This window comes from Dipteris shenzhenensis, chromosome 8 (assembly GCF_047967505.1).
Source record: "Dipteris shenzhenensis isolate YYH24624 ecotype China chromosome 8, Dip_SZ_1.0, whole genome shotgun sequence".
Classification (NCBI taxonomy): Eukaryota; Viridiplantae; Streptophyta; class Polypodiopsida; order Gleicheniales; family Dipteridaceae; genus Dipteris; species Dipteris shenzhenensis.
In genome coordinates, this window is record NC_141603.1 from 3145963 (window position 1) to 3159741 (window position 13779).

At 40.7% G+C, this 13779-nt stretch overlaps 1 protein-coding gene across 1 annotated transcript; it reads right to left on the reverse strand.

The window, feature by feature from the left end:
* Nucleotides 1–7957: 7957 nt before the first annotated feature.
* On the reverse strand, nt 7958–13535 carry LOC147898969 (beta-glucuronosyltransferase GlcAT14B-like). The gene is made up of 6 exons (XM_087377811.1): nt 12509–13535; nt 11900–11975; nt 11630–11745; nt 8982–9550; nt 8688–8757; nt 7958–8375 (listed from the first exon to the last, which is right to left on the reverse strand). Exons 1-4 carry the CDS (start codon nt 13149–13151, stop codon nt 9030–9032), a joined length of 1356 nt encoding a protein of 451 aa, XP_087233937.1. The 5' UTR covers nt 13152–13535; the 3' UTR covers nt 7958–8375; nt 8688–8757; nt 8982–9029.
* Between the last annotated feature and the right edge of the window lie 244 nt (nt 13536–13779).

The following is a 13779-nucleotide window of genomic DNA, read 5'->3' on the forward strand; positions in this document are numbered from 1 at the left end:
AAACTTTGACTCAATAATAGCCAACTAGTAGTCAATGGCAAAAGGCAATTCATGTCCATATGTAAAGGCAAAACGCAAAATGCAAAAGTGCATGCAAACTTTGACTTGCTAGTGACCAATGGAAAAAGATCATTCACATTCTTGAAAGCATCCAAATGCATGGAGATTACTTTTGGCAATACAATTGGCAAATCAATACAGTCATTGACAACAAAGCGAGAAAAGCCACCAACGACTAAGAAAATCTTAGAACAAGTTCCAAGGATCAAAAGCCCCCAACAACTAGAAAAAAAATCTTAGAGCAAGGTCCAAGAGAACACTTGGAAGAATAAGAAGTAATGCAAATGCACATCTTAGCCAGTGACAATATGCTGATGGGCTTTTTTTGTGCGACTAATATTTTTTTGTACAAGAAGGAGAATGCTATATAGGCTATGTATAGGAGATGTGTAGGAGAAACTATTACTAATAGGTACACTTATAGTTGGCATGGATAGGGTAGGAGATGGTAGCTAGTGTATAGCACAACAACAGTCTCTTTTATTTTTTGAGACAATGTTTTGTATTGACTATGTTTTTTATAAATAAAATTTCGCTTGTATGGAGAACCCTGATTGCAGGAAATGATGACATGGACTTTGATGCCAATTTGATGATTGGATAGCCATTGGAATTTGGATGTGGACCTTGGATCTTGCATTGGCATAAGGAACTGATGGTGAACTAAGTGAAGACTGTGCGCTCTGGACTTTTGCATGAAAAGCAAGGGATGAAAAGTGATGGAAGTGAAGATCAAACTATCATTCGGTCATCCATAAGTAGGGGAAACTAGATCATTTCAAGGCATCTTCTTGCTTGTCACATCTTGTAGAGGGCAACTGATCATGATTTATCAATAGGTGAAGCCTATGTTGATGGCGGAGCCCAAGTGTGCGTAATTACACAATCTTGCGTTGAAAGGCTAGGCTTTGAGGTAAGTGGAGTTTTAGGCAAGATTCGGCTAGCAAACCATGCTAAGGTAAGATGTTTGGGAATTTTGAACAAGTTGGATGTGAGAGGTCTTGGTATTGATGTTAAGATTGATTGTCATGTTATGCTTGCTGGGTTGGGAGCCTTTCCACTCATTCTGGGTAGGCCATGCTTAAGATTGGTGAAGGCAGTACAGGACTGGGGACAGGAACACTCACTCTTCTAGATAAAAGTGGGTTGAGGAGAAAGTTTCGTATGGTGGATAGGAAGTTGCTTGAGGAAGAAACGGAGAAAAAGAAGAAAGTGAAGAAAGCTCCAGTGAAAGTGAGGAGGGCACTGAAAGCGAGAGTGAAATAACAAATTTAAGTGGAGATGAAGTAGGGATGCTATTACCAGAGAGAAGTTGAGGATTATGCTGGACAATTAGAGGGGAAAGGAAGATACAAATGGTTACCCAGTGGGGATACACATATTGATGATGAAGTGAAGTATGACAAGATATGGCTCTCTCATGAAGGTAAAAGTTGGAGGCAAAAATGTGTTAAGGAAAGCAAGCACGACATGATATGTGCTGCTGAGCATGTGCATGCTCTAGCAATTGGGGGAGGGCAAAATGTGATGGGCTTTTTTTGTGCGACTAATATTTTTTTGTACAAGAATAAAATGCTATATAGGCTATGTATAGGAGCACACATGTGTTTGAGAAACTAACACTGATAGGCACACTTGTAGTTGGCACAGATAGGGTAGGAGATGGTAGCTAGTGTATAGCACAACAATAGTCTTTTTTATTTTTTGAGACAATGTTTTGTATTGTCTATGCTTTTTATAAATAAAAATGCGCTTGTATGGAGAACCCTGATTGTAGGAAATGATGACCTGGGCTTTGATGCCAATTTGATGATTGGATAGCCATTGGAGTTTGGATGTGGACCAAGCTTGGATCTTGCATTGGGACAAGGAATGGATGGTGAACTAAGTGAAGACTGTGCGTTGTCAAAGGAACTAGCAGTAGAAGGGCAGTAAAGGGAATGGTTGCTGAGCCACTGAAGAAAGACGGGTACTTTTCTAAAAAGACTATAGCTCAAGAAGTACTTTGCATGTCCACAGACGAAAAAAGTGGGCCACAAGGAAAGGAACGAAAACGATGGTCCATATTGATCATGGGAAAAGAGACAAACAGGATCCAAACTTTTGCATGAAAAGCAAGGGACGAGAAGTGATGGAAGTGAAGACCAGACTATCAGTTGATCATCCATAAGTAGGGGCAACTAGATCATTTCAAGGCATCTTCTTGCTTGTCTCATCTTGCAGAGGGTAGCTGATCAAGATTTCATGAGCTTATTCTCGTTTTAGAGGGATTTTAGTGAGCTATGACTCGTTTGCAGAGTGTAGGGAAGCATTGTTATTGTTAGTGTGTGATCTGATGAGTGTGTTTGTGAGTTGACAGCAAAGGATATGGGATTGGTTGCAGGTCATTTCAGTGCCCTTGATTGTCTTGGGTGAGAATTGGGTTCCTCATGGTGTTTGCTTCTCTCATGGAGTATAATTTTGACTAAGGTGTGGGCAGCAGGCAGTTGCTCACATGGTTTCAAGAAGGAAAAGGCAGAGATCCAAAAGTGTTTGCTAGTTATTGCGAGCACTTGATAACGGTGGTTGAGCATGATCTTCTTGTGAGAGTAGATGGAAGCTCTTTTGACGAACTTGTGTATGAGATTGCATGATTCTGAATTAGTGGAAGGTGACAGCACTGTTATTGATCGTGATTGATGACAGAGAAGTTCTAAGGATTCAAGGTGTTCTGGTTGTCCCAGTAGACGCTGCTGGTGATCAAGGAAGCCAGGTGCTGAGTTTGGCGGCCGTAATAAGGATAGAAAGTCATGGAAGGTAACTATGAAAGAGGGAAGGAACTCCTTCACGTTTGAGATCCTGGTGGATGCATGTAGTGATAGTTTTGGTCGATTATAGAAGCCCAGATTGTGTACCGGTTCAAAGCAGCAAGTAGAGCGCATATCTATGTTGATTTTCGTGGAAGCAACTCGCTTGTAGCTCAAGTGGATAGAGGTGGTTGGCCTCGTACTCAGTTCTTCTGAGAGTCGTTTGAGGTGAACTGCTAATGGTCTCTCGATGAAGATATGTTCGGGTGATTTCTTGCTAGGTAGTTGTGTGAAATATGCTTGGCTCTGTATGTGCTGGATTGGTCTCAGCAACAGAGCCTGGTGTTCAAAGAGTAGTCCTAAGAGCTTGATAGGCCCATGCGGATTGGCCACCATCTCTAGTGAAGTATATGCATAATTGCACTGTGGGCAGTAGACAATTCTTGTTGTGGATGTGAGAAGGCAAGTGGGGTTGGCTGTATAAGTCCGGAGGTATTTCAGGGAGGCCTTATGGAATTATGGGGGCATATTATACAGAGGCAGTACCAGAATGAATTGTGAAATTTGATGACTTGTTTGGAAGCTGAGCTATTGCTGAGTTGTAAGAGACTTGGCTTGTTGGTTGGTGACTTGCAACAAAGGTCTTTTGCCCATATGCATGTACAACAGGTTCTGGAAAATCTCCATAGTGTAGGACATGAAGAAAAAGAGCAGGAGATATGGACCGTGGGTTGCACCATGAAGAAGAGAAACCAACCGTGTGAGTGAAGAGGTATCAGGGGCTGGCCATTTGGTTTCTCATGTATATATAATGTGGGCCGAGTACTTACACTCAAGTCTTCTAAAGGGATGATATCGTATGGGAGATGGTGGATTTGATTGCAAGATAGGTCTCCTGATTGTCTCATGTGTTTCTAAGCAGTGGGCATAATAGCAAAGCTCCAAAAGGTTTCATCCAAAAGGATTTGAGAGCAAGCTCCAAAAGGTTTCATCCAAGCTTCCTTGGCATCCAGTCAGCCTGTGGTGGACATTTCATTGGTTTTTTCAAAAGATCTAACAAACATAAGGCTAGATATATGTCATGACATTATCTTTCTTGCACAATTTATGTCAAATTCAAAGAAAGCACATTTGAATGCCACTATAAGAATCTTAAGATACATCAGAGGCACAAGATAGTTTGGATTAAAATAAATAGGTAGCCATCTCAAGTTACATGGCTATTGTGATAATGACTATGCCAGTAGTCACAACACAACAAGATAAATCCAAGCTTGTGCATCAAGGAGCAATTTCTATCAAACAAACAATAAATAGTTTATTTGTCTTCCAGAGAAGCTAAATGTAGAGCCCTTACCATGAAGTCTTGTGAAGCAAAATGAATTAGAAGATTTATTATTGCAAAAAGATTATGATAATCAATTAGCTCAAGCACTAGCAAAGAGTCTTGTATATCATTCCATGAACATACTGATGTCTATGAGCATTTGAATGAGTGCTACTTGGTGCCATCATACTATAGCATTGTGACAACAAAGATAATGTGCAAACATCTTTACCAAACCACTCGTAAAAGAGCTTTTTGAGAAATATAAAGAAGCTTTTGGTTCAAATTAGAGGAACCCATTAAAAGGGGAGTGATGAATTGTGGGAAAAAATAGTAGTAAGCACTGTCAAGGATTAATTTTGGATCATCAAACTTGATCCAATTTTAGAAGAGTTGTCTTTGATGTTACCAAAGGGCTACAAGTGGTAGATTGGTGTTCAAACCAATTAGTAAAATCAAAGATATGGCAAAGAGTGAGACCTTTAGGTTGGGGTATATATCTCTTGATGAAGACTAAGATTTCTTATAAAGATGTCACTCCTCCTTTGAGTTGATTAATTTATCAACTCAAAGAGGAAAAGAAGGTTATTAACTATCTAGAATTCATTTGATAAATTTGTATTGTATCATCAAACATATAGTTTTTATTTTTGAATTTGGAAGTAATATGGATTGTCTTTTATGTTTAGAAGACCTTATTCACTACTGGATTAATACATGGATTGTGGGCACCTACTACTCAAGGAAAGAGCAATCTTTAGTACTCATGGGTTGAGAACAACTTCAGGTAGTCAAGGTTAAGGGGATAGTCACCTACGTGAAGTCATGGATTGAGGGCATCTTCTCGTATGAGTACACATGGATTAAGTGCACCTTTAAGTGGGCATGGCTTGAGTACATAGCTATGGAAGAAATGAGTATTGGTTGCATAATGAAGGGGTGGAATGATGACATTGTGGTGGAGACTCCAAGGGTTGTACACAAGCAAGAAAAAGTGGACATCAAGGAACAAAGGAGGGAAGTCTTAAGAAATAGAAAGTCATGGGTGGGCACTGGATGTTCACCGCAAACAAGACCTCCCTGTTCTTTTCACACAGCTTCTTTCTATCAGTTGACCCGGGGAGAGGCCATGAAATTATCAGCCCAAACCTGGAATTCGTGATGGGAGTAACTCTGCACATTTTGCTTAGTCTGCTCGTGGGCTGAACATTGATTTGGGTGCTTTGAGGTGAAATAGAGCGTTTCATGTAATCCCTGTAACACCCAATCCATGCACACAACGGTTCGATCAAATCTCGTTTGGCATCAAAACATTTCTGCCACTCAATTGTTAAGAGAAATCATCCGCTTTCTTTCATAGCCATAGCAAACTGGCGCTCCCTTTTGATCTTGTTGCAATTAGACGGTGAGCAGCTCGGCATCCTGTTCCAACCTTTGGCAAAACTCACACAATTCCCTTTGGGACTTCATCAGATCCTGTTGCAGCTTCTTGATCGTCTTTCCATGTTCTTTGTGAAGTACCAGAAGTTTTTTTGAATGTCACATGAATGGATGAAATTGATTGTAGGATGGATGGATGAAATTAATTATCATTATACAATTGCAACTTTTTTTATGTTTGGATAAATGTTGAATGCTAGATGAAGTTGATTTTATTGAATGTCACATGGATAAAATCACTAAATGTTTGTCTGAATATAGCAACGATAAAGAGTATGCTGCACTTGCTACTATATAGTTGTAATATGGATTCAATTGATTGATGATGCAATTATTTATACATTTTAAATTACATCAATAGAATAAAATCAATTTGCATGGATTAAAATTTGAATAGAGAGAAAGAAAGAAGAAATCAAATATGGAACACCAAATCGTAAGGCAATCTACAGTTTGCACATGCTCAAAATTCCATGCTTGGATTTACATGTTATCGCCAAAATTTGAATGGATTTTTCGAAGATATTCTCTACTTGTGGCAATTCATCCTATAAGTGTTATCTCCAAATTGTTTGATTGTAAGAAGGAAATGTGGGGAGGAGGTTAGCACTATCCAATGGAAAAAGGATAGATGGCATAAGGTTGTTGACGACACATTGCATCTAGGCTATCATCCCCACCCAACTAGGTGTATCCCAACACTCCTCTCTCAAGTGAATGCTAGCCTCAATCAAAGATTTCAATTGCACCTCCAATCTCGTGATCGTAGTCTTGACATGCTCATCTCTTGGCATGGTGTACACGCAAGCATTTTATTTCCTTGTGGCAAGCCGTATAGCTAGATTATGTAGAAGCTAGATGAAGTTGATCGAACAATTCCTTAAAGTTATGGGGCATGGTAAAATACATTGGCAATCCTCTCACGGAACAAATTATCTTGCACTGGAGTAGAAGGGAATCCCCATTAATCAGTGGAGTGGGAAGAGTTCGGCGCGTGGAGTTTCATATTAATAGATAAATAAGACATAAGGATTAATTCTTTCATGTGAATTATTTCCATGGCTGCAACATGCCAAAAGGTCACATCCTTTGAGTTCTCTCCGATTAAATTAACATGCTTCATAAGCCCCTTGCATGAAGCGATTGGATTTATCAACATGAATCATGTATCTCAACAAGATTTCATGATTCTTCATACTTTAGTACCTTTGCTTGTGTTATTCTTTGTTGTTCCAACGATCTAATCTCTACACATGCTGAGCATCACAAGTTATTTGTGTGTTTTACAACAACATCTAGTCAGCCTTTTAGTTATTTTAATCTTCTCCAAGATTCAAGCATTGAATATTTTTCCTCCTTTCAAAGCTTTAAAGCATTAAAGGTACTCGTAAATCTTGAAGTGTCAATGAATGATATAAACCTTCTCCTTAGACATGTTCCAAACATCTCTATCTCTAACAAGAACATCTACTCCAACAACCACCCTTCCAATCCAATCCACTTCAAACTTGACAAATGTGGCATTCTTCCCTGACTTTAGGTTCATTGCATTGTATGTTGAAAATTGGTGTAGCCTGGGTTGCATGGAAAAGCACAACTAGCATTGCCAATGGTCATTGCTAAACTAGGAATGATTTTGCTCAAGCGCTATTCAGTCATCCTATTTCTCTAAATATGCACAGATTCAAGAATCCATTGGCTTAGAGAAAGCTTAGGGACCCAATATAATGCCTGTTAGCCATGCAATATTGATTGTGAAGGGAAGGAGTCAAATAGTGGAGATGAAGGAAAACTCTAAACAACTTTAATAGTGGTGGAGATCACTTAATAACTCTCAAAAACAAGGCCAATGCTCAATAGGGCTGTGAAAAAACAAACTGAAGGGAAGTAGGTGGATCTAGAGATGAACCAAGTCTATGTACTAACCCTTTGAAAAAACGGAGGCTAGGGAAGATCAACAAATGTACACGGAGAGGTAGAGATGGACTCAAATGAAGAGTGATAAAAAAAGATATCAAGGGGATTGGTCCAAGAGGCATAGAAGGATAATGTGGAAAGGATAATTGGGGATAATGGGCCAAGCATGGTAGACAAAATGCAGGGTTCCATCTAGATCATAATGAGCCAAACTTTGTTGTTGCAATTTGATCATTGCTATAGACTGAAGTGGGCACACTAGGTTATTATATTGCAAATATATTTTTGAAGCATAGCTCTAGGACTCTCAAATGCAAGGTTCAATCTAGAGAAGCTTCCTACGATCTACACGATTGTTCCTTACCGAAGTATGTTCTCATCAATATCCAAGCATAAAGCTGCACTTTGAGTTACAAAGATTCTGGTTAGAGACAATGAAGACGCACAATATCTTGCAATGAACAAAGTCCAGCTAGACATTCTCATGCAGCGGTCCAAAATTACATTAGACCACTGTCCTGTTAAACATCTTGACAGGTGGTATGCCATTTGTACCACTGCAATTTACATATCAATCCTCAAGTCTTTAAAGCATTCCATCAACAAACATAGCTTCAAGGTGTCTTGACAGGTGGCATGTCATTTGCATTACTGCACTTACAGCCTTCATGTGTGTCTTTGTAAAGCACGACACATTTATTGACTAAAGTGTATGCTTAAAAGCCACCCAAACATAGTCTCTTCTCTCCATAGCATTGAATTCAGTATATTTTTTGAAAAGACTGTGCTGTGAGATTGATTTCCACATTTTGCTTCCCCAAAAAGTGTGAAATAAAGAAAAGCACCTGCTAAACAACCAACAAGTTCTTCAGCTTTTCTTGTTAATAATCCTGTCAATGAACACTTGAAAATGGCCGCATTTGCCTTTTGGTTTTCAAAATAACGAGAGAGAGAGAGAGAGAGAGATAGATAGAGAGAGAGAGAGAGAGAGAGAGAGCCTTCTGTACAACAGAAGTACAGAAAGCCCCAACTCACAGACCTAATATATTGGGAATATATTTAAGGTGTGTGATCACATCTACCTGAAGCAAATAGAGATCAACACAGCAGTTACAATATGCAAAAGGAGATAGATGATGCTCTTTGAACCAAACTACCTGCAATAAGCTGAGAGAGAGTCAATAAAGGGCCACTTGTCCAAGAAAGTCACAAAGTATCAGTGGAACACTGCAAACAAGGACCAACAGAGGTTAGCATCACGAGCATGCTTATTGTTGAGTAATGCCTGGCCCTACGTGCTGCTTTTAATCCCTCTACATCATTCACACTCTTACGATCAGAGAAAAGTAAAGCTTCTCATAATTCTCTCCTGCAACTGATCCTTTTGTTCCCGTTACATCATTCTTTGTTTTTTATTCTAGTTAAAACAACATGCATGTACAGCATATTACCTTCAGAGAGAAGCAAATCTCCAAACCGTGCCAATAGCATTTCCAAGTTTAGGTAGCCTTGCATTGTTTTGGACGGAAAACCTCTGCAGAAAGAAGCTGGAGAATTAAGTGTTCCAGCCTTTTTGCTCCTGATCCTGGCTTCAGAATATTAGTGTCACCAATCACTAAGCATGGATCTTTTCCATCCTGGTCTTCCCCAATGCACCATGCTCCTGGCGTAAAGAAACCTTTTTTGCGGCCAAGAAGTACAGCATCTATCTCGTCCAGTACTGGATCATCCTTGTTGAACTTTCTTGCAAACGGGACACCACTGGCAGTCATGTTTGTGAAGTCTTCGATGGTGAGGGGAATGGGATGCTGCTTTGGAGGAGTATCCCACTTGATATAATGCATGTCATGATTGACTGTTGTATTCCGAAAGTCCTGACTATTGCAGATAACTGTATGGAAGTATCCCTCCGGTGTTGAAACAAAATTTGTATAGTACATTAACATGAGGCGAGGCAGGTTGTCCCAACCCCAGATACAGTATTCAATGAATGCACGAGTCAGTATCATCCATGCTGATCCTACAATTCCAAGTTGCAGATTGCAAGTTTCTTAGACACCTCACCCATTCTCTCTCTCTCTCCATGGCACATGCCAAACACAGCATGGAACAGTCAATCTTGACTACATCAGAAAGCTAGACTTACGGACAATTCAAGCTACAGAACTTGATGCTAAAATCCCAACACTAGCCCGTACTATTCAGCACAAAAGGATCCAAGAGAAAGAACATCAAAGAGGAACAAACCCAAATAATGACATTGAAAACAAAACAGGAAAAAAGAAATCTTTGGAACCAGAAGAACAATCAAGAGAATAAAACCAGCAGACGTGAAGGAGACTGAGAGTGCAGAAGGGTAGAGAAACTGAGCGGAAAATTCCAGAAAATTCACAGAGGAATTTATCAAAATAGTTGAGTAATGTTTTGGACTAAGTCGAGAGACAGAGAACATTGAGTCCCACACAAGTATGGGCATGACTATGAGTCTAAAGAGGTGGAAAACGCTTGCAAACCTGCACCACAACAAGAAAAGGCATAGAGACACAAAAAAAGGCCCAGGGAAAGACGATATACTTGAGAAGAAACCAAAATAGAAATGTGATGCTCAAGCTGAGATAATATGACCTTGGAAGGGTCGGTGGACATTTTCCTTTAGAGGATCAACTTTCGTATTGTATTTCATTGTGCCTCAAGCATATGGCTAAAGGAATCAATGTCAAGGTCCTTGGCGAGGGCGAATTTCCACTGACTAGATAGTTCTAAAGGGCAGGGGTCTAGGGGCACCAAAAATATGTAATTGCTAAGGGGCAAATGGAATTAAATGCTATTTCAAGAGAGGGGTAAATGGTACACCAAGGAATGACCCTAGGATTGTGACATGTGGCATGCAGAATCATCTAGGGAAATGTGGGCTTTGTATGTAGCATGCAGGAAAAGCATACATGAGAATCATACGAGCATGCTATCACAGAGATTGGCTGGTGGAACAACTATGTGCCATCGTCCCCATGATTTGTATCAGTTAGCAGGAGTTCGTGGTAAGGAAAAAAAAAAAAAACTATTTAAAAGTCCTAGATGAAATTGCGCACAATGAAAACACAAGGGCAGCAACATGAGAACAGTATGCATTCCAGATTCTATCTCTGCCAAAAGCTTGAAATACTGGCCTCCTACAGGGCTAGAATTCGAGACCCTTTGCAGGTGTAACAAATGCATTGAAAGACGACTTTAGGTGGACAAAAGGCCTTTCTCAAGTTGCCAAATACTGGAGACGAACATTTGGAGCTGGTAATTGAAATGCAAAATTTACTAAGCATTGGTGCTTCCAGTTATGGTCGTGAAGCTTGGGGTCCAGGGTTTCTAAAGAGAGAAAAGAAATACATAGAATGTCTTATCTCATATTAACAGCTGAAACAGAAAGGAAAATACCAGGAAAGGGCAAGATATGGGAGCAAATGGAGCAGAAGATGGTTGAATGTCATGGAAGGCCACAAAATAGAGGTTGAAGTGCTTTAAAGGGGAATTATCCCCATTACATTAATCCCTCAGAGATTCTAATGGCATTAATTTCCCTTTGTATTATGCAAATGCCCTCACAAAGAAGCTGACAGTCACAACACTAGAATGAGCGGACATAAATCAGAAAAACCCACAGCGACTTCTCCATGGGTAGCCACTGATGTAGATATCAGCTAGTCAATCAGGTTTGCAGGTTCTGTTATCGGACCACACACAAATATGTGGGGTAAGGATGCAAACCAATGGAAGTTTATTTCAAGAGCCCTCTGAGCTACTTCTTTCATTCCTCTGTAATCAATAAACCAAAACTTCAAAGTTTAGGCACCAGTTCCACGAACGTCATCAGGAAAAACATGATACCCAAGACCTTGATCCATTCAGGTGTTGTGTGACTAATCATGCTCGTCATACAGAAATCCTCTCCAGATTGCCTGTATACATGTCTTACATGCACTTTGATGAAAATGGAACCCCAACCTGTGCTTTGGATTCCTCTAATTAAAAAAAAAACTTAAAATAATGATCAGCTTGGTCGCTTATGACAAGGAACGAGGACTTCAATGAATCAATAATTCATTACCTGTAAACAAATTGAAACTAGTGGGCAATGGCCTTCTCTGTGAAATCCAGAAAAGGTCTGCCTTCTTTGAGGTGTAAAGCCCTGGATCTATCATTATAGGCTTCGCCCTTTGATTCCTGTCAAGAGTCGTAAAAATCTCAGACGTGGCACCCATGTCCACCTCACCTTCATGCAAAAGCCCAATTACACTGTGCAGACCCAATCCTGTCTTGACGATAACACAGCAATTCGATACGGCTCATAAACCAGATTCCCATTGAAGCAACTTACTCTTTCCAGCCAAGTCTACTCGTGTGTTCGATGAAATTTAGGTCTCTTGGAACATAGGCTAGCACATGAAGCAAATCTGGCAGGAACAAGGTTCAACCGTGATTTCGAATACAAAATTTAAATACTACAATAAACAATGTAAACAATGCGGTTAAGGGAATACTTTTTCTAGAACCCCCAAAACTCCGACAGAACACGTCTGTAGCGTAGATCGAAGATCTCCTACTGTTCTCAATTTAGCGTCAACGAAACGAACACAATCTCTCTTCACTCATCTCCAGGATAAAGTTTCTTGTGAAAGGTCGCTACCCAGTAAAAGATAACGCTTATTGTCTCAGGCCTTTCTTGTACTTCATCCTTACTTTATCCATTTACTTACAAAACAGCAAAATGTGATTGCCTTTCTTAATCCCGTACAGCAGATAATGACAACGATAGAAGCCCCAGAAAACCTCAAAATTAATCCTATAGAGGGCTGAAGAGTAGGGGAATCGTCTTGATCGCACTCTTCTGCAAAAATCACTAGCGTAGCAATAATACACACAGAGGCCTGGGAGGTTTGGCAAGAGGTTGAGAGAGAGAGAGAGAGAGAGAGAGAGAGAGAGAGACCGTCCTGAGTGACAAGCGGATAGTCTGAGGCGCTCAAGTTGATGAACCAATCCCAATCCTTGCTCTTTCGTAGTAAGATCGCAGCTGCGTGTAAAGTGCATGCGACCATAGTTGGACCTCTATAGGTTACAAGATTTGCTTTTGAGATCACGTGCACGTTGCCTACTTGTACAAACGTTGGATCCGTCCTCACGTACCTGGAAAGATTCAATCTTTCCTGGGGAGAGGCTTCCGAATCCAAATGTAGAACGTATTCATTTCTGGGATGATACAGAGCCTGCAGAATTCTTTTCATCCTCATCCCATCCCCCTTCGATCCTTGTATGGCATAGGCAAATTTCGGGGGAGGAGGAAAGCTGTATACTGGGACTTCAGTTTCGAAGGTGTCAATTGCCGGCACCCGATTTATATTTCCGACGGGAATAAATTGGAGGATGGACAAAGCGGCATTATGAGAATAAGCAATGAGAAGAAGTGTTGAAACAGCAAAAAAGATAAGCGACAATGCGCATCTTGCAAGCAGTGGAAGCATCCATTTTCTATCCATTGACGGCGTCCTGTGCAGTATGTGGGATTCGATAGTAGGTTGTGCTTGTACTACACGCAATGCGGACAATCCTGCATCCAATTCGCAATCCAACATGCCTTATTACAACTTCTTGCTCCGTTGGCTGTCATAATATTGGAAGTCGCTCTCAGATTCGGCAATTGTTTGGCAGACAGAGGCGAGCAGCTTGTCCGGCCTGTCGCACGCCTTCTGCCTGTCATTGGTTGTTAAAGAAGTCATACGAATTTATTCTGCACGGTGAATAGTTGTGATTAGTACGCCTAAAGAGACTTGAGGAGTGCAAGATGCGGCACGAGGTGGGAGGCGATTGGAAGGTGAAATAGATCAAGTGTGAGCTCGACCAAGCGAGAGAGGGGGAAATGCGAGCAAAGGAAGAATTGCATGGGCAAGCAAAGGGGCGCGGAGAGGGGGGGAAGGCCAAGGTTGTGAGCTGAATGGGTAGATTTTGTGAAGGTGAAGGTGAAGGTGAAGGGATGAGGGGGTGTTTTGAGCATGGATCTCGTCCTTTAGATTGTATTTACACTTGACCCGGTACACTTCGCGAGAGCGGCCAAGCCATAGAGTCCCTCACTTTTACCTCTTGGCGTCCAGCGGGGACGACCCATGCCCTCTACAAGTTATCAAGGAGCGTAACATTGTTGAAGGTTTACTCTCATATGACGCACAAGTTTTCGTCACATCATGGTGTCTCCCAATGTTTTTT

What these genes read in the sequence shown, in the direction of transcription:
- LOC147898969 (XM_087377811.1), bottom strand. Translation starts at nt 13,151, where the DNA reads ATGTTGGATTGCGAATTGGATGCAGGATTGTCCGCATTGCGTGTAGTA. An exon ending in AGTAGACTTGGCTGGAAAGA is followed by an intron (nt 11,746 to 11,899) that starts GTAAGTTGCTTC and finishes GACTCTTGACAG; the next exon opens with GAATCAAAGGGCGAAGCCTA. An exon ending in TAGTTTCAATTTGTTTACAG is followed by an intron (nt 9,551 to 11,629) that starts GTAATGAATTAT and finishes TTGGAATTGTAG; the next exon opens with GATCAGCATGGATGATACTG.